Source organism: Odocoileus virginianus, chromosome 1, assembly GCF_023699985.2.
Source record: "Odocoileus virginianus isolate 20LAN1187 ecotype Illinois chromosome 1, Ovbor_1.2, whole genome shotgun sequence".
NCBI classification, from domain to species: Eukaryota; Metazoa; Chordata; class Mammalia; order Artiodactyla; family Cervidae; genus Odocoileus; species Odocoileus virginianus.
This window is the reverse complement of record NC_069674.1, coordinates 71,123,680-71,142,887: the sequence shown is the minus strand read 5'-3', so window position 1 is coordinate 71,142,887 and position 19,208 is coordinate 71,123,680. Positions and strand designations below refer to the sequence as shown.

Sequence of the window (19,208 nt, the reverse complement as noted above, 5' to 3'; positions counted from 1 at the left end):
ACTCTAACACTCAAGAGAGATGTAGGTTGAGACTGTATAGATTCTGCTATAATTTAACTGACTTCTCTGGTGGCTCAGACGGTAGAGCATCTGCCTACAATGCGGGAGGCCCGGGTTCAATCCCTGGGTCAGGAAGATCTCCTGGAGAAGGAAATGGCAACCCACTCCAGTATTCTTGCCTGGAAAACCCCATGGACAGAGGAGCCTGGTAAGCTACAGTCATGAGGTTGCAAAGAGTTGGACATGACTGAGCGACTTCACTTTATAATTTAACTAGTCCTCTTTTTTTTTTTTTAATGAAACTAAAACTTCAATTTTTTGACTCTAAAACCATTGTTTTCTTGATCACTTTTATCACACTCACTACTGACTGACTTTTTGAAAAAGACCACATTTTCTATTTTTGTTTAAAAAAGTAAATTTTTACTGCATTCATTGGAGACTAGTTTAGTAAAGCTCCTTTTGTCTTGCTGAATGGGTGAACTCACTAACTAAATGACTGACTATAGAACTATGTCAGTTTTTTTATTGTTGTTTTGCTAATAGTTAGAATCACAAATATCAGAGGTCTGCTTTATCTTATTTTTAAGGTGTTCATAAGGTGAAAACAGTAAAGAGAATTCTGAGTGTCTGACACGAGCTTAATCTTCCTAAAGATTAGGAAGGAATGAATACTAGATGCTTTTCTTGTGTTCTTCTCATCTTGAAATTCTTCTTTGACTTTGGTATAGGACAAAGTCAGTAGACTAAACTCTCTATGATTCTTCTACAAATTTGTTTTTACCTGTTTTTCCAAACTAAATTTGAACATAGGTTCAAAAAATAATATCATTTACTATGTACAGGGCAATATGCTAAGCTCTCAAAATATAATGCTAAGTAAGAAACATTTAATCCCTGTCCTCATAGACTGACCTAATTGCTCCAACCTAACTGATGAGCATGATAGCACATGTAGTTACACCTTTTTACCTTTGCTTACATACCTTTTCAACAAAATCTTTCCCCCTCAGCATCAAATTTTACTCATATTTCAAACATAGACTCTGATGAAATCTCCAATATGATTTTCTCCCTGTTCATGCCACATCATTTTAGTCTGCTTCCTCAGAATGGTTATGGAACCTAATACATACTATTCAGTTACAACATGAACTTAAAATTATTAATAAACACTCATTTTTAACTTTTCATGTATGTGTCTCACTGTACCCCCTGCAAGTGATTTGTGTCCTTCCCACATACGAAATACACTCCCTTCCTTTCAAGGTTCCCAGAGTCTCATCCTATTGCATATCTGCTCAGAGTCCAGAATGTCTACACCAAAATCAGATCCAGATGTAGATGAGCCTCCTCGGGTATAGTTGCTTAGGTCTAACTCCTCAAGTATAGTTCTCAATCTTAAGACCTGTTCTCTAACCTCCTCAACCCATACACACCACTAAGCATACAGTGCTGGGATACACATAGGATGATTGCTATAGACTTTCCTGTTCAAAGGGGAGAAAAGTTAGGGGCACAAAGGAGTCATTGGTCCATAATGATTTTGAAATTTAGGTAGGAAAACATTGGAGTTTCTTTGATTAAAATCATGGCCTTGTGATAATTCTTTAGGTTTCCAGGCTTTGCCCTCTGAGCTCTTGGTTTCTCCATTTGAGTCATCCTTCCTTTTTCATGAAATGTAGCATGTGTTTGCAACTGAGGAATTTTCTTAATCTGCTTCCTGCCAGCAGAATTTTGGGACTCCAGTGGTCTCATTTCACTTTGTACTGTTATTGTCCCTTTTGGTTGAAGTTAGCAATGTGTTTGCTGATATAATTCTCACAAATTTTGTCAGCCTTCTATGAATTCACATTGGTGTTTATTCTATCAGATGAGGGCCACATCCAAGAATCTTTTCAAAATGTGGACTTCTGCAGAGAAATTAAGATATGGTGCTCACAAGCTTTCTAGGGGACCTATTGCTTGATTGAGAAGATCTGTGAGATACCTCAGCCAGTTTAATGGACTTTTTGTACAGGTAAATTAATACTGTGAGGTATCACTCTAATCTTTCTGGAGTCTTGACAAAAGATTTTACAGTCAATCCATCAATTTCATTTTTAGGCCATTTTCTGGCAGTACACTGAATTCAAACTTTGTGTTGAAGCTATTCTTAACTTTCTCATTTTGCCATCTTGAGAAGCTGAGAATTTTCAAAATGATTCTTGTCCTGATTCTTTTTTTAAACAATCGTTTCTTTAGTTTATCTTACTTTGTTTGCATTTTACAGATGCTACAAGAAAAAACAGGCAGCGCCTACAACACTTTAACTGCTTGGCCATCTCCTTAGCTAGATCATTCAGTTCATTAGGCACATTTCCTACTTTCCACATTACTGAATGTGATAGTGTTGCGAAGTTTCTAATACTGCTGAAAGGTTGTTGCTGAACGATTAGACGCGGGATTCTTGGCCTCCGGAGGAGACGAATTCAATCCGGGGCCAGAGACGAGGCTGGATCGCTCAGAGCTTTTGTGTAATAAAGTTTTATTAAAGTATAAAGGAGATAGAGAAAGCTTCTGACATAGGCATCAGAAGGGGGCAAAAGAGTACCCCTTTTGCTAGTGTTAGCAATGGAGTTATATACTCTCCAATGAATCCAAAGAATGTCTGGAGGTTGCAAAGACCTCACCAGACCCACTCCCATATTTACATTTTAAGATAACAGAGTTGGCTAGAAGGTTTAATCCAAAGATTGTCCTCAGGCAGGATACATCCTTGTAAAGACCAGACCTACTCCCATAATTTATGTTTTAAGATAACAGAATTAGCCAGAGACTGTCCTCAGGCAGGATACATTATTGTTATATAATCCTAAGGAATGTAGAGGAAAAAAAGTAAAAAAAGTTTGTCCTTTCTTCCTCCTTGAATATTCCATACTTCTCTCTCCTTGGGGACCCCTAGACTTCTTATCAACCTGCCTAGGAACTGACTCTCTCACTGCTTAACAAAGATCTGCCTTCCTCCAGTTTCCAAAACACTTTTTTCACTTCCATTTAAGCCCTTATATGAGAAGCACTCAAAGTCCAGCTTTCTACTAACACACTGTTCAGGCAATTTAGACTTTTCTACCATGCTCCTAAAAATCCTTCCAACCTATGCCTACTGCCAATTTCCAAAGCTATTCCCGTATTTTTAGTGATTTATTGTGGCATCATCCCATGTCCAGCTTTCAACATCTTTTCTAGTTACCTCTTCCTTTGTAACATATTTAGCAGCTGAAAACAGCAAATATGTATTTTCTTATACTTTGGGTGGTCCGGAATCTGGGTATCACTTACCTGGGTCTTCCGCCTCAAGATCTCTCTTGAGGTTGTAATCAAGGTATCAGATGGGGCCATGGGTTTATTTGAAGGTTCAGCCAAAAGTGAATCTGCTTTCTAGTTCACTCATGTTGTTGTTAGCAGGATTCAGTTCAGATTCTATTAGCTGGGGGCCTCTTTAGGTCCTTGGTCTTGGGCCTCTTTCATAAGGAAGTTAGACAACATGGCTAGCTGGCTTCCATCACAGCAAAAGAGAGCTGGCAAAACAGATGCAAGAATCATTTGTAACCTAGTCTTGAAAGTAACATCTCATTGCCTTTGCCCTTATTCTCTTTGTTAAAAGCATCAGTAGGTCCAGCTTCCATATGAGTGAAGGAGATCCATGGGCATAAATACCAGGAGGCAGGGATCACTGGAAGCTATCTTAGCAGCTTTATGATCCTTGGCCACTATTTGCATGTGAATGTGCATTTACTGGGTTTGAAAATTGGAAGAGTATCTAGAACACACCAGTGAAATAATATTTACTTAACCATGTAACAGGAGGATCTCACAGCCTTGTAAATTACTGAAACTTGAAAATAATTTTATAAGCTTCAGTTCAGTTCAGTTCAGTTCAGTCCATCAGTCGTGTCCGACTCTTTGTGACCCATGAATTGCAGCACTCCAGGCCTCCCTGTCCATCACCAACTCCCGGAGTTTACTTAAACCCATGTCCATCAAGTCGGTGATGCCATCCAACCATCTCATCCTTTGTCGTCCCCTTCTCCTCCTGCCCCCAATCCGTCCCAATATCAGGGTCTTTTCCAATGAGTCAACTCTTCACATGAGGTGGCCAAAGTATACAAACCAAGTTTTACTCCTACGCAAGTGTACCTCTTGTTCATATGCTCACGTGAAGTATGATGAAATATAAAACTTTTAGAGAAATTTTTACAGTCAAAACACATTTAACTGTTGGACAAATGAATCAAGTGCCTCCTTTCTTTGTTTTTCTTTTTTCCCAGGTACTGATATATGTCAATATTTACAAGATACATGAAATGAAATAAATGATTTTACTCATCCTAGATTAATTCTGAGACAAAATTTATTCCTCTGCTCTTTACTTCTTTTGCTGTTTTTGTTCAGTTGATAAGTTGTGTCTGACTCTTTGTGATTTCATGGACTGTAGGTTGCCAGGCTCCCTATCCTTCACTATCTCTCAAAGCATGCTCAAACTCATGTCCACCAAGTCAGTGATGCCATCCAATGATCTCATCCTCTGTCACCCCCTTCTCCTCCTGCCCTCAGTCTTTCCCAGTTTCAGGGTCTTTTACAATGAGTAAGCTCTTCGCATCAGGTGGCCAGCTTATTGGAGCTTCAGCTTCAGCATCAGTCCTTCCAATGAGTATTCAGGGTTGATTTCCCATAGGATGGACTGGTTTGATCTCCTTGCAGTCCAAGGGACTCTCAAGAATTTTCTCCAGCACCGTAGTTCGAAAGCATCAATTCTTCAGCACTCAGCTTTCTTTATGGTCCAACTCACACATTCATACATACCTACTGGAAAAACCATAGCTTTGTCTAGACGGACCTTTGTCAGCAAAGAGATGTCTCTGCTTTTGAATACATTGTCTAGGTTTGTCATAGCTTTTCTTCCAAGGAGCAGGCATCTTTTAATTTCAGGGCTGCAGTCAGTGTTCACAGTGATTTTGGAGCTGAAGGAAAGAAAATCTATCACTGTTTCCACTTTTCCCCCATCTATTTGCCATGAAATGATGGGACTGAATGCTGTGTTCTTCGTTTTTTGAATGTTCAGTTTTAAGCCATCTTTTTTCACTCTCTTCTTTCACCCTCATTAAGAGGCCCTCTAGTTCCTCTTTGCTTTCTGCCATTAGAGTGATATCAGCTACATATCTGAGGTTGATATTTCTCCTGGCAATCTTGATTCCAGCTTGTGCTTCCTCCAGCTCAGTATACTACATGATGTACTCTGCATATAAATTAAATAAGCAGGGTGAGAATATATAGCCTTGGCATACTCCTTTCCCAGTTTGGAACCAATCTGTTGTTCCATGTCCAGCTCTAACTGTTGCTTCTTGACCTGCTCCACAGGTTTCCTAGGAGGCAGGTGAGATGGTCTGATATTTCATTTCTTTAAGAATTTTCCACAGTTTGTTGTGATCTGTACAGTCAGACTTTAGTGTAGTCAATGAAGCAGGAGTAGATGTTTTTCTGAAATTTTCTTGCTTTTTCTATGACAATTTGATCTCTGGTTCCTCTGCCCTTTCTAAACCCAGCTTGTACATCTGAAAGTTCTAGTTTCATGTACTGCTGAAGCCTGACTGGGAGAATTTTGAGGATTACCTTGCTAGCATGAGAAGTGAGTGCGATTGTATAGTAGTTTGAACATTCTTTGGCATCGCCCTTCTTTGAGACTGGAATGAAAACTGACCTGTTCCAGTTCTGTGGCCATTGCTGAGTTTTCCAAATTTGCTGACATATTGAGTGCAGTACTTTAATAGCATCATCTTTTGGGATTTTAAATAGCTCAGCTTCTTTTACTCTACTTGTTTCTTACCATTTTCTTATTTTTACTCCTTTTTTACCCTTCACTATAGTTTTAGAATTATGATAGTGCAGTAAATACAGGTGGTATAACTCTAGGAGTAATTATCCCTTAAACACACATAAAGAAAAATCCAGCTGTTTTTGATGCTGGAGGAAGGCACTGGGAAGAATGGTTTCAGTGTCCTGTGTTTATCCTGGAAAATAGATTTTCATTGAAAGAAGGGAATATTTGAAGTTTTTTTTTGTTAGTCATATTTCAGTTATTTATTACTCCTGTCCCAAACCTTTTAAACTCTTGGCAGAAAAACCACTGAAATCTCACAGATAGGTTTGCCAAACTGGCCTAAAAAACAACAGTAATTACTTTTTTCCATGGATTATTTTAGTGTTATTTGGTTCAAAACTTGGCTTTGTGTGGTCTGATAAATATTGTAATGTTTAGGTTGAATATGCCTAGTCAGTACATTTAAGTCTTTTATTTATTTATTTATTTATTTATTTATTTATTTATTTTTTACATTTTTTAACTTTTAGAAGAATCATTATTTTTCTTCCATGTTTTCCAGAAAGTACAGGGGTTTGTTTTTTCAGTTGTGCTGTAGTATATTAAGTTAGAGTGGAAGAAGAGAGTTTGTATAGATGCCTAAATCTATTTATTTTGTAGTTGCGCCTAAATCTCTGACTGGGGTTGTGATACTGAGAAAAATTGTGAACAACAATTATAATATTATTAAATAACCTTGTGGATATCTAACTGTGTTGTAGAACATTATTAATATCTTTCCTTTCTAGATTATCCCTAATGTGTAAAGTTGCCTTTTTCTCTCTTTTGCAGGTAATATAACATTACGAAGCAAGATGGGTAACATCACAGTAGGTATGTGCTAAGTGGTTGTTGGTAAATTTTGCTTTCTTTTTAAAATAGCTATATTTGTGATATTTTATTAGAGCACATAAAATCTACAATTTAGCTGAAGAACCTAATAGTATCCTGATATACCAGTCAGATATAGGCAGATCCAGTATATGAACTGAGGAAGAGATGGTTGGATGGCATCACTGACTCAGTGGGCATGAGTTTGAACAAACTCCGGGAGGTAATGAATGACAGGGAAGCCTGGTGTGCTGCAGTCCATGGGGTCACAAAGAGTCAGACATGACTTAGCGACTGAACAACAAGAAATATATGAATGTGTGAAATTATTTCTAAAAGTTCATTGATTCATCATCTTATAAATACTATATAATTTCAGGTTTGCTATCAATGAGAATACTGTTAGAATTCTAATTTCACCACTTTCTATTCATGGAAAATTACCTAACTGCTCTGTAACTAAGCTTCCACCTCTGAAGAAAATAGAAATAACAGTAAGAACCTATCAAATGGGGATTAAATGAGATATTTAAGTACTTTAGCATAGCATCTGACATATGATAAGTACTCAATAAATAATAGCCATTTTAATTATTGTTTTTGTTCTAATCCTAGGCCAGAACTAACAGTGGCCTGTGGTCCTTTAGACCTAATCACCACATGTGATGCTGTGCCTGTGGGAATAAAAGTTCAGATTCCCAGGTAGCTTAGATAGAGCTCTTTTCTATCCCTAGTTGCACCTGCTTGCCTGTTAGGTGAAGGCACACTCTGAGCTCTAAGAGTGGTGCTTGATTTTTAGACCTTAGAGCATAGGGGTCAGTGGTGGGAAACCAGGATCTTTGTTGAGGAGCTATGGCTTATTGCCAGTATGAATGCCCCGGCTTCCTGATTTTGTCCTTTTGACATTTCATGTTTTCTTTTGTGTGTGTGCTGATTGAAATGATAAATATACTCAACAATCCTTTTCACTGTCACTTCTTCTGGGTTCTCAGACTTAAGATGCACATCCCTTTTTAAGTTTTCTAGACATTGTAACCTTTATATTCAGTGAGGGATAAATAGAAGATAAAGGCTTCCTAAGTGATAGTTGTCAATCATTTTAACGGAAAACATGACAGGATTTACCTTTGTCCCAGAGAGAAATCAAAATTCACTGCTGACTCTTCAGGCCATTCCATCAGAGGGTGCATCTGGGGTTAGTAAGGAAAGTTTCTAGGGTAAAAAAAAGATACACTAGTAAAAAGCTGAGCTATCTGGGGTGGTGCGGGGTGGGAGGAGAGTCCTAGACATGGGTAGAGTTTGTAGCAGTAAGGGAAGGGGAGGAAAGAAAAGGAATATTTTAAATTGAGAAGCACAGTGAGTTTCGCTGCCCACTAGCAGGCCCTTTAGGCAGATGAGAATTTGAGAAATACTTATATGATAATGCTAGTATTACTGTTGGATGAACTGTGGGAACATAAAGGGAAAAACCATTCTTTCTAAAATTGGAAATAAATGCATTATTACCCATACTGAAAAAGAATAGCAATAGCCAGGATGAAATGAACAGTAATTTACATCTTTGAAGATGGTTTCACAGTGTATAAATGATTAACTGTATAAATTTTAAGGGCTTCCCTGGTAGTTCAGCTGGTAAAGAATCCAGTTCTTTGCAATGTGGGAGACCTGGGTTTGGGAAGACCCTGGGTTGGGAAGATTCCCTGGAGAAGGGAATGGCTACCCTCTCCAGTATTCTGGCCTGGAGAATTCCATGGACTGTGTAGTCCATGGGGTGGCAAAGAGTTGAATATAACTGAGTGACTTTCACTTTCACACACACACACACACACACACACACACACACACACACACACACTAATCTGGATGGGGGTAAGAAGAGTGGGTAGTGTCCTTCTCTTTTCTCTTTCATTTTATTATCTGTAAGACAGTAAGCCACAATGTTTTAACCTTAATAATAGTGTTCATTTCTTAAATTCCTTTGATTCTTTGAGTATCTCTGTTAAGACTTTGGAAGAAAGTATAAATTATGTCACTGTTTATATTGATCTTAAAATTGTGTTAGCATTTGAAGACAACCCTGAATATGGCAATAAGTAGTCCACATATATTTACCAAGTGCCTGCTCCATACCAGGAGCTCATGTAGATACCGGGGAATATGTTGGTCAAAAGATATTGTCTTCATGCTCACCTTTGAGCTGAGAAGAAAGACAGTAAGTATGTGAATGATAAAAGATAATTTCACATAGTGCAATGAATAAATAAGAGAGGGTAGTGTAATAGAGGGGAAAGAAAACTGCTTCGTTTAGCAATCAGGGAGAGTCTGGAGAAGAGATACTTGATCTAAGGTCAGAATAACGGGCAAAAGGCATGTAAAATTCTGGATGCACAGCTCCGTAGATACAGAGGACAGCCAGTGCAAGCCATTAACATGAATGAGTTTATCAGTTTGCAGAAAAGATACACTCACAAGAATTGAGTCTTACATAAGCAAAGTGTCATTTTTCATTTATATCTATCTATAATTTCTCTTATCTTGTTTTATAGTTTCCAGTATAGTAGTCTGAGATATCTTTGGTTAAATTTGCTTTTTTGACCCCATTATGAATGGAATTTTAGAAAATTTCCTTTTTTAATGGCCTGCTGCTGGTATATTAAAAAAATACAACTGACCTTTATTCATGGACTATGTTTCTTGTGCCCTTGCTAAATTTATTTATGTATTCTAAATAGTGTATTTTTTAGAATCCAGAATTCTTTTCTAGGTAGGCAGTCATTCCATTTGCAGATTAATATAGTTTTATCTCTTTCTTTCCAAACTCTTTTCCTTTTTTCTCTTTTGCCTTATTAGGCTAGGTAGGTTTTACAGCACAAATTGAATAATAGTGGCAGATTGTTCCCAATCCTAGTATCCAGTATTAGAGGAATACATTCAGTGTTGTGCCTTTTAAGTGTGATGTTAGCTCTGCAGGCTTTTTATAGATACTCTTATCAGACTGAGGAAATTCTTTTTATTCCTAGTTTCCTGAAAGTTGGTTTTTTTTCCTTTTCTTTGATCATGAATGGATATTGAATTTTGTCAAATGTATTTTCTGTATTTATTGAAATGATTGCTTTTTTAATTCTTTTTTTACTCTATTAATGATCAACTGCATTGATTTTTGATGTTAACTAACCTTGTATTCCTTGGATCAACCGTACCTAATCATGATATAGTATCCTATTTATGGCAGAAAGTGAAAAGGAACTAAAGAGCCTCGATAAAAGTGAAAGAGGAGAGTGAAAAATCTGGCTTAAAACTCAACATTCAAAAAACTAAGATCATGGCATCTGGTCCCATCACTTCATGGCAAATAGATGGGGAAACAACAGAAACAGTGGCAGACTTTATTTTCTTTGGCTCCAAAATCATTGCAAATGGTGACTGCAACCATGAAATTAAAAAACAGTTGTTCCTTGGAAGAAAAGCTATGACAAACCCAGATAGCATATTAAAAAGCTGAGGCATTACTTGACTGACAAAGGTCCGTCTAGTCAGTTATGGTTTTTCCAGTAGTAATGGATGGATGTGAGAGTTGGACCATAAAGAAAGCTGAGCACCAGAAAATTGATGCTTTTGAACTGTGGTGTTGGAGAAGACTCTTGAGAGTCCCTTGGACTGCAAGGAGATCAAGCCAGGCAATCCTAAAACAAATCAGTCCAGAATATTCGTTGGGAGGACTGATGCTGAAGCTAAAGCTCCAATACTTTGGCCTCCTTATGTGAAGAGCTGACTCATTGGAAAAGACCCCGAAAGTGGGAAAGACAGAGGGCAGGAGGAGAAGGGGGCCACAGAGGTTGAGATCATTGGATGACATCACCGAGTTTGTGGACATGAGTTTGAGCAAGCTCTGGGAGTTGATGATGGACAGGGAAGCCTGGCGTGCTGCAGCGCATGGTGTTGCAAAGAGTTGTATATGACTGAGTGACTGAACTGAATTGATCCTGTTTATTCATGTTGGGTTGAGGTTGCTAATTTTTTTTTTTGAGATTTATTTATTTATTTTATTTATGGCTGTGCTGGGTCTTTGTTGCTGCATGTGGGCTTTCTCCAGTTATGGCAAGTGGAGGCTACTCTCTAGTTGCTGTGTGTGGGCTTCTCATTGCAGTAGTTCCTCTTATTGTGGAGCACAGGCTCCAGGGTGCGTGGGCTCAGTAGTTGTGGCTTGTGGGCTCTTGAGTACAGGCTCAGTAGTTGTGACGAATGGACTTAGTTGCTCCACGGCATGTGGTATCTTTCCAGACCAGGGATTGAATCCATGTCCCCTGCATTGTCAGGCAGAGTCTTTACTACTTACTACACCAGGAAAGCCCAGTTGCTAATATTTTGTCAAGGATTTTATATTCATGTTTATGATGAATGCTGATCTGTGATTTTTTCTTTTGTAAAATCTCTGTAGGTTTTGTTATTAGGATTACACTATGCTTATAAAATGAAGTTGAATATATATATTCATATATAATCTCTGTCCATATGTGTGTACAACAGATGAGAGGAAAAGGAACACTTAATGGGATGGGAACATGGATAAACATGAGCAAGCAGTTCACAGAAGAAATATTGTATATACATGCACAGTGTTGTTTCACCTTACTGCTAATCAAAAGCATCTAAATATAAACCGTTGTGACTTAAAACATTGATAATATCCATTGTTGGGAAAGTTACAGTGAAACAGGGATTCCCATCAATTGTTAGTTCAGATATAATTGATCATTATGTAAGTCAGTTTGTAAATGTATATTAAAATTGGAAGCATCTACATTTGCTTTGTTCCAGCACTTCCTCTTTTAGAACTTTATCTCAAGGAAAGAGTCTGGTAAGGATATAAGGATATATACATGAAGATATAAAGATATACACATGATGTATGTACATATCATCTCTGTTTTTAATAGCAAAAGAAAGTATACATTTTAGGTTGTTCCCAGTAAGAGAATAACTAAATATAGTATGATACAGTCATAAAGTGAATGTTCTTCAGCCTTTAACAATATAATTACTTAGGTCTGTAGTATACATTATAAAAGGATATTCCTGAAATTTAATTAAATGAAAAAAATAGTAAAACATTGTACTATTATTTTAAAATATGCTTTCATATTGAGTATTAAGTCAGAAAAAAGAAGGGAAGGAAGGAGAATGAGAGTGGAAGTGAGAGGAGGGCACAGCAGAATTCATCCAGAATTTATATAGAAATCAAAGTTGTTTGGATCCTGTTACAGGTTTCTTCCTTTGAATATATCTGGACCTAAGTCACTGATCTGTGGGAATAGATCCCATTTTTACTGACAGCCAGAGCAGGAGATGCCATACAATTCATCAGGAGCCCACTTGAGCTCTTTTGTAAGTCAAAAATCAGCATTGCTAATTTTTTGTTTAATAAGAGTATACTGTGTAAAAGATTAAATATATAAACAAATAAGCTGACATAATCTTTATGCAAGTCACTATAGTCCTAGTTACTTACTTGGTGATGTGCTGTTTCTCACTTTAATAAATTGGATGGAAACAACTCTGTTAGTGCTAGAAAATAATAAGCAATCAGGGTCAATGAAGAGTCAGAATTGCCCTGAGACAACAATTTTTTTCACTTCTGTAAGCAAGAGTTGTGTACCTATCTGTACATTACAGATAGTAAGTCTTAGGAAAAAAAACTGATTTTACTAAATGGATAAATCTTTGTCTTAAGTAGAATCAAATTTAACATTGTGTTTTTTTTGTGGTGATGGAAGCTCATTTTCTTAAAATGTTTTGCTCTAGGAGCAGCAGACTTTATCTGTAAAGAGCCATATTGTAAAATTTTTGGACTCTGTGAGCCACATAGTCTGTGAATACTCTGCAGCTTTCTCATTTTGATATGCTAGCAGCCATTGACAGTATACAAACAAATGGATGTGTCTGTGTTCCAATAATACTTTATTAATAATAAGAAGAGGTGGACTGTAATTTGATGACCCTGCTATAAAATCTAAAGATCATTGTTGTTATGATTCTGGAGAAATGTTGGGTCTGGTACCTTCATCCCAAAGGTGACAAGTGGGTAATGTTTATTTGAAATTTCTTGATTGGTTGATTTTTGTTTTCCTTAAATCAGAAGATTTGTTGGACAAAGTTGAGGCAGCTCAGCAAATCAAGACAACCTAATTAAAGTCACTTCATAACTTGAGTTTTGAGAAATTGAGATCAGTAGAAGCAAGACAGTTACAAAGAAAAAGTGATTTAGGTACCTGAGAAGGAAATTTGTTAGTCTACCAGAGGCTTCAAAATATTGGAATGGATGTAGAGAAAAGGCTATACAGTATTATCAAATTGGAATATTAAGAGACTAAAGATGATAGTTATTATATTGTCTAATTTCAGGAAAATAGATTGTGTTATCTCCATGATTCCTTTTAAGAAGAATATGTGTAATTATGGTCCTTTAAATCTAGTGTAGATAATATAATTGATCTGCTTCTTAGGTAATCTCCTCAATCACTTGGATTTTATATATACATTCTAACCTACATACAAATGGAGAAGGCAATGACACCCCACTCCAGTACTCTTGCCTGGAAAATCCCATGGACAGAGGAGCCTGGTAGGCTGCAGTCCATGGGGTCACTAAGAGTTGGACATGATTGAGTAGCTTCACTTTCACTTTTCACTTTCAGGCAGTGGAGAAGGAAATGGCAACCCACTCCAGTGTTCTTGCCTAGAGAATCCCAGGGACGGCAGAGCCTGGTGGGCTGCCGTCTGTGGGGTCGCACAGAGTCGGACACGACTGGAGCGACTTAGCAACAGCAGCAGCAGCTACATACAAAAACCCTGTTCTTCCTAATTTCCGTAAAACATATAGAGCTCTCTTAGAAGCTGAAGTTCTATAAAAAAAATTGATTATGTATATAAAAATCCTAATTTTCCCTACACTTATATTTTTAAAAATAGTATCTTTCTTCTGGAATACCTGGTCATCTTCCATTTTTAAAAAGTCAGTAGGAGAAAGCAGGGCTTGATAGTAGATAATGGTGGAATAGAAGTTGCTCACCCAGCCTTACTTTGCCTGTTCTGTGTTCCCTCTTTTGGAAGGCACTTCCAGAAGCTGTGTACTGGAAATTATATCTTTTAAAAAGGGATATTTTCATAGTTTTTTTTTGAGGGGGGCTGGTAGTAGCGGTTGCCTTGTGTGTTTCTTATAAGCCCAGCCTGCTATAAGCTACCTTCCTAACAGAATTCCTAGGGGCAGGACATTAATTTAGAAAATTTTCCTCAAAGAGACCTTAAAATTCTGCCTTTGCAAATCCTTTACATCCTGTATATGAAATTTGTTCCTTGTTCTTGAAATTAGTGTAGCTTTGAAAGTGTAGGAATCAAATTGCAAAATCATTATCTTTTGTGTTGCTGTTCTTTAGTTACCTGCATGTTGAAATGAGGTGAAATTATAAAAATTGAGAAGAACTTTCTGAATGTATTTGAACAATTTCAAGAGAATTCTCCCTTTATCTGAAAGAAAATAGAAAAGTTTGGAATTTTAGCCTTTTGAGCTTAGTTGTTATTCTTTGCTTAATAGCAGAGTATGTATTACAAATATCTATTTATTTGGTTATATATAGTGTTAGCTGGTAGCTGACATCAGTTTTTCCCTTTTGTGTGTGTAATTTTCCAGGAAGACTCAGTGGTCTCTGTCAGATGAACAAAATCTTTTTCCAAAGTTGTGGTGATAGAAAACTCTCTGTGGGATTTTATTTATTCCAGTCAGTGTCTGTACTAGTAATTTTTGTTCACTTAATCTCTAACGCTTTTTTCCTTAAGGCTTCTTCCAAGATCTATAATAGAATTTCTCTGTTTTGTGAATCTCCAAAAAATGAAATTCTATGAATGAAGCCTTAATCTGACTCTTGGTAATTAATTTTTAGTTCCATTCATTTGTATTAAAGTGAAAAGTGAAGTTGCTCAGTCGTGTCCGACTCCTTGTGACCCAGTAGACTGTAGTCTATCAGGCTTCTCTGTCCATAGGATTCTCCAGGCAAGAATACTGGAGAGGGTTGCCATTACATAGTTTTTAAAATATTACCTTTGCTTTCTCTTTTGAAAACACATCTTGAATTTTAATTTTTTGGACAGCCTCCAGTGGGTGGGCCAGTATTAGAGCTCAAGACTGATAACATGAGCGTATAATTTATTAATGGGTTAGGATATAATTACTTAGCTGTTGTTTATGTCCCATGTGAAGAGAAAAAGAAGTGAAAAGCATTGTTTATGAGCTATATAAAAATCTTATGGGTTTCCCCTAGAAAAAGCAAGCAATTAAATATTGTTTCAAATATTTTACTTTGTTCAGCTTGAGGTAATACACATTTTGTAGTTTACATTTCTTCTTTTTACCATAATATATTTTTACTTGGCTTCTTTAGGATGCAGTAAGAAGTTTTTCTTTAGGATGCAGTAAGGCAGGAGAAGGGTATGACAGAGGATGATGGTTGGATGGCATCACTGACTTGATGGACATGAGTTTGAGCAAGCTCCGAGAGTTGGTGATGGACAGGGAAGCCTGGTGTGCTGCAGTCCCTGGGGTCACAAAGAGTCAAACACTACTGAGTGACTGCTTTGAATTGAATTGATTGAAGAAGTTTTTATAGGAGTTTCTCTTGGTACCTGAGGAGAGAAATATTCATCTTTGTCCAGCTGCTGCTGCTGCTTAGTCGCTTCAGTCGTGTCCAACTCTGTGCAACCCCATAGATGGCAGCCCACCAGGCTCCGCCGTCCCTGGGATTCTCTAGGCAAGAACACTGGAGTGGGTTGCCATTTCCTTCTTCAATGCGTGAAAGTGAAGTCACTCAGTCGTGTCTGACTCTTTGCGAACCCATGGACTGCAGCCTACCAGGCTCCTCCGTCCATGGAATTTTCCAGGCAAGAGTACTGGAGTGGGTTGCCATTGCCTTCTCCGCCTTTGTCCAACTACTCCATGTCATTTATGTCCAGTGGCTTAACTTCCAAACTTCAGGGTTCACTTGTGACACTTAAAAATTAAATACATTGGATCTAATAAATGGCATTTTGAATATAGGTTAGAGATAAATTATTATAAATTATCTTGAAGTCACATTTTAAACTATTTATTCCCAAGTTTTTATCTCTGTTTAAAGTCTTAAACATTTATTTTAAAGAAGAATGATGTTTCCTTTGTGAGTATACAAATTTTTTTTCTTCATGTTTTATAAAAAGTGTATAATTTTTGGCATTATTTTCACCATACTTCTTAATTTTTTTCTACCTTGAAGTAATAAAAGCACCTAATAAAATATGCTTTTTACGAGATCTCTCTAAAAAATATGCTTTGATCTTCTCAGGACAATCAAATAGAAAAGCTCAAAGTTCTATTGCTGTGGGAAAGGATGAAAAAGGAGAAGCTACACAGCTCTGACTCTTCACCACAGTTATCTTACTTCTTTATCTGACTGTCAGCATTCCCTGAAATTTGAAACATTGGATGATTGAAAACTGGGTTCAGTGATGACAAAGGGAAATCTGAGTGTCAAACCAGGACCACCTTAATTATGATTTTCTTTCCTTGACTTAAAGATAATCTGTTCAGTTTCCAAAAATTGAAATATTTAGATACAAATAAACTTCACCCACTTTTCATGTCATTCCTTCCCCTCCCCATCTCTCTAAGAAATGCAGCAAAACCTTGTGTAATGTAGTCTTTCACTATTAGCTGCACTTTTTAGTACTAGCTCATTTGCTAAAAGGAGAAAATGTAAAAGTCTTTATTTTTATTAACTTTGCTACTACTTCTATGTGACTGTATGTGAGATAGCATTCTTTAGTAAATTTTGAAAGTTGATAATAAACTAAATCTGTCAATAATACTTAATGGTTTGTGTTGCCATTACTTCCGTAATTTCCTTCCTACAAATTGGGTTTCAGATTAAACATGTTTAGAGTTAAGTTTTGGAGGTTACTGCAAACATAGGGATTTTCTTATTAGTTACCTAAGTGTAGATTTGTAGACCTCTGATTCTGGTTTCATTTTTAAAGCAAAAGATGGTATGGTTACAAGGAAAATAGAAAACCTTCAGGATTCTTAGCTTCATATCCTAATGCTGAAGTAGAGCCTTTTATTTCAAGTTTATAATTCCAGTTACTCAGATAAGAATGATTATGCTTATGGTTCTTTCTTCCTCCTAGATTCGTCTTCTGGATGTCTAAATGCCTTGGCTCAGCAGGGTGCCATAGATGTTTATGTCAGCCAGCTGGGGAAAGTGGAATTGAAAGTCCATAAAGGTTAGCCAAGTGCAATGTTTTATTTTGACATATGATATTAGGAAGATTTTATGTAACATTCAGGAAACAGATGGTCAAATTATCTTATCTACACTGACAGAGATTTCAATAAAATTTTTCTGTGTTAGAACCTGATTTAAAGACTGGAATACTGGCCCTCAACACCAATGATCTTTGAAACTTTTGGAATAGATGGCCATGAAGACTATCTTTTTTTTTTTTTTTTTTTGTATTACAAACAAAAATGTTGTAATTTATTGACTGTTATTTTGTAATTTTTCAGTTTAATGTCTGAAATAAATACTCTTTGGAGGGAAAGAGTTCTCATACATTCTTTTGGTAGCTTTCCTGCTCCCTTGTAAGAGGACTTTCTTAGGCCATTATGCTAGAATAATACTTTTGAAGGTATGATCCTGAAATAAACGTGTCACCAAGAAGGTCCTCTAAAGTGATTATTAACTAAGTGTCTTGTAGCAAGGGTCCCCAACCCCTGGGCCACGGACCAGTAGTGGTCCCTGGTCTGTTAGGAACTGGGCTGCACAGCAGGAGGTAAGCAAAAGACCAGTGAGCAAAACTTTATCTCTATTTATAGTCTCTTCCCATCCCTTGTGTTTTGGCCTCATCTCAGGAAAACAAGCTCAGGGCTCCCACTGATTCTGCATTATGATGAGCTGTATAATTATTTCATTATATATCACAATGTCATAGTAATAGGAATAAAGTACACAATAAATGTAATGTACTTGAATCATCCTGAAACACCACCCTCTCTAACCCCAGTCTGTGGAAAATTTGTCTTCCACAAAATCTCTCCTAGTGCCGAAAAGGTTGGGGACTGTTGTGTATCAGACTTAGGATGTGTCTCTTTGTGTAATCTTATGTCTAATATAAATAGCTTATTCTAAGAGTTCAAGTCTTTCATGAAAAATTATATACTTTTTAATCACCTGAAGGCTGAATATGCAAGTCTTTGTATGCATGCATGCATATAGATGTACACATGCATGGTGATAAGTGACTTGGGTACTTGAAGTAGCTTGGCTATAGGGGCTTAAGTGATCTGGATTTGGAAACTTAAGAACCATACCTCTATATAAAATTTTTTTAAGAGAAAATCTGGAAGCTCTTGCATATAGGCCAGAACATGGCTATGTTTATAACAAGGAAAAAAACCTCCATAGAGACCAGTTGTTCCTGTTAGTCATTTCTTTGTCATGTTGGTTTAGTACGTTTTTTGTTCAATGAGGCTCTCTTCTCAGTATCAAAGTAAAACTACAAGCACAAACATGTGAAACTGAAGTTATTGCTGATAGACAAGTATTATTTGATTTCTTAAGATCACATTTTTTCCTTTTAAATAAGATAATATTATGTTCTCACTAAATTTCTAAGAGCTTCAGTAATACTGTTTAGGATAATTTGTAAATGTCAAAAAAAATTCATATAATTGCATTCTTGTATTGTGAAGACCCAAGGAGAAAAACCATTACTACATTTAATGTTACTAGTAACAGAATATAGTTTTGGATAGCTCTTACATGAAAATCATATACTATTTTGTATGAATGAGAAAAAAAGTAAAAGCAAACAAAAAGCATTGTTAATCTTCGTCCATTTGAACTATTTTTAACTATTATTTGGATTGTTTTTCCAGTAACTTACTGAAATAGCACATGATATTGCAAGATTTGATTGAAATTACAATTTTATGTTTTCTCCTGTTGGGACCATGATACTGGCAGGAGTGTAAAGATAACTGGAAACAAAGTTTTCTATCTTAATTCAGCTCTCTTAATTCTCACTAGACTTGGGAGCACTAACTTTCTGGAGTGATGGAAAGTTTTCACAATTCTGTTGCTTACTGGTTAGTAAAGACATCTGGAATCCTTTCCAGCTCTGCCACTGTCTTGCTGAAGGGTTTAAGAGCCAGCCACTTGAGTCTCCTCCGCTGTCCTTTCGGCCCCTATAGTCATTTTGCCAAGTGAAAAAAACTGTCACAATGCTTATTTTCTCTCTTCCTGTGAAAGTTAACATGGTGACCTTATGAATTCATTTGAAAAGACTGTGTTTAGGCTTGAGAGTCAGAGTCGCATCTGAGTACTGACTTTTCCACTTAAAATTTTTCCTTGATAAAGCCTTTTTCTACCCTTCAATAAATGATGCTATTATT

The 19,208-nt window shown here is 36.8% G+C and overlaps 1 protein-coding gene across 2 annotated transcripts in view; it reads left to right on the top strand.

The window, feature by feature from the left end:
• The window catches only part of FAM185A (family with sequence similarity 185 member A), a 159,465-nt gene that overhangs the window by 25,827 nt on the left and 114,430 nt on the right, over window positions 1-19,208 (top strand). For both annotated transcript variants that reach the window (XM_070469766.1, XM_020880317.2), the window contains exons 5-6: window positions 6,692-6,733; window positions 16,943-17,038. In XM_070469766.1, the coding sequence (XP_070325867.1) occupies window positions 6,692-6,733; window positions 16,943-17,038 (138 nt within the window). The remainder of the gene's footprint in view (window positions 1-6,691; window positions 6,734-16,942; window positions 17,039-19,208) is intronic.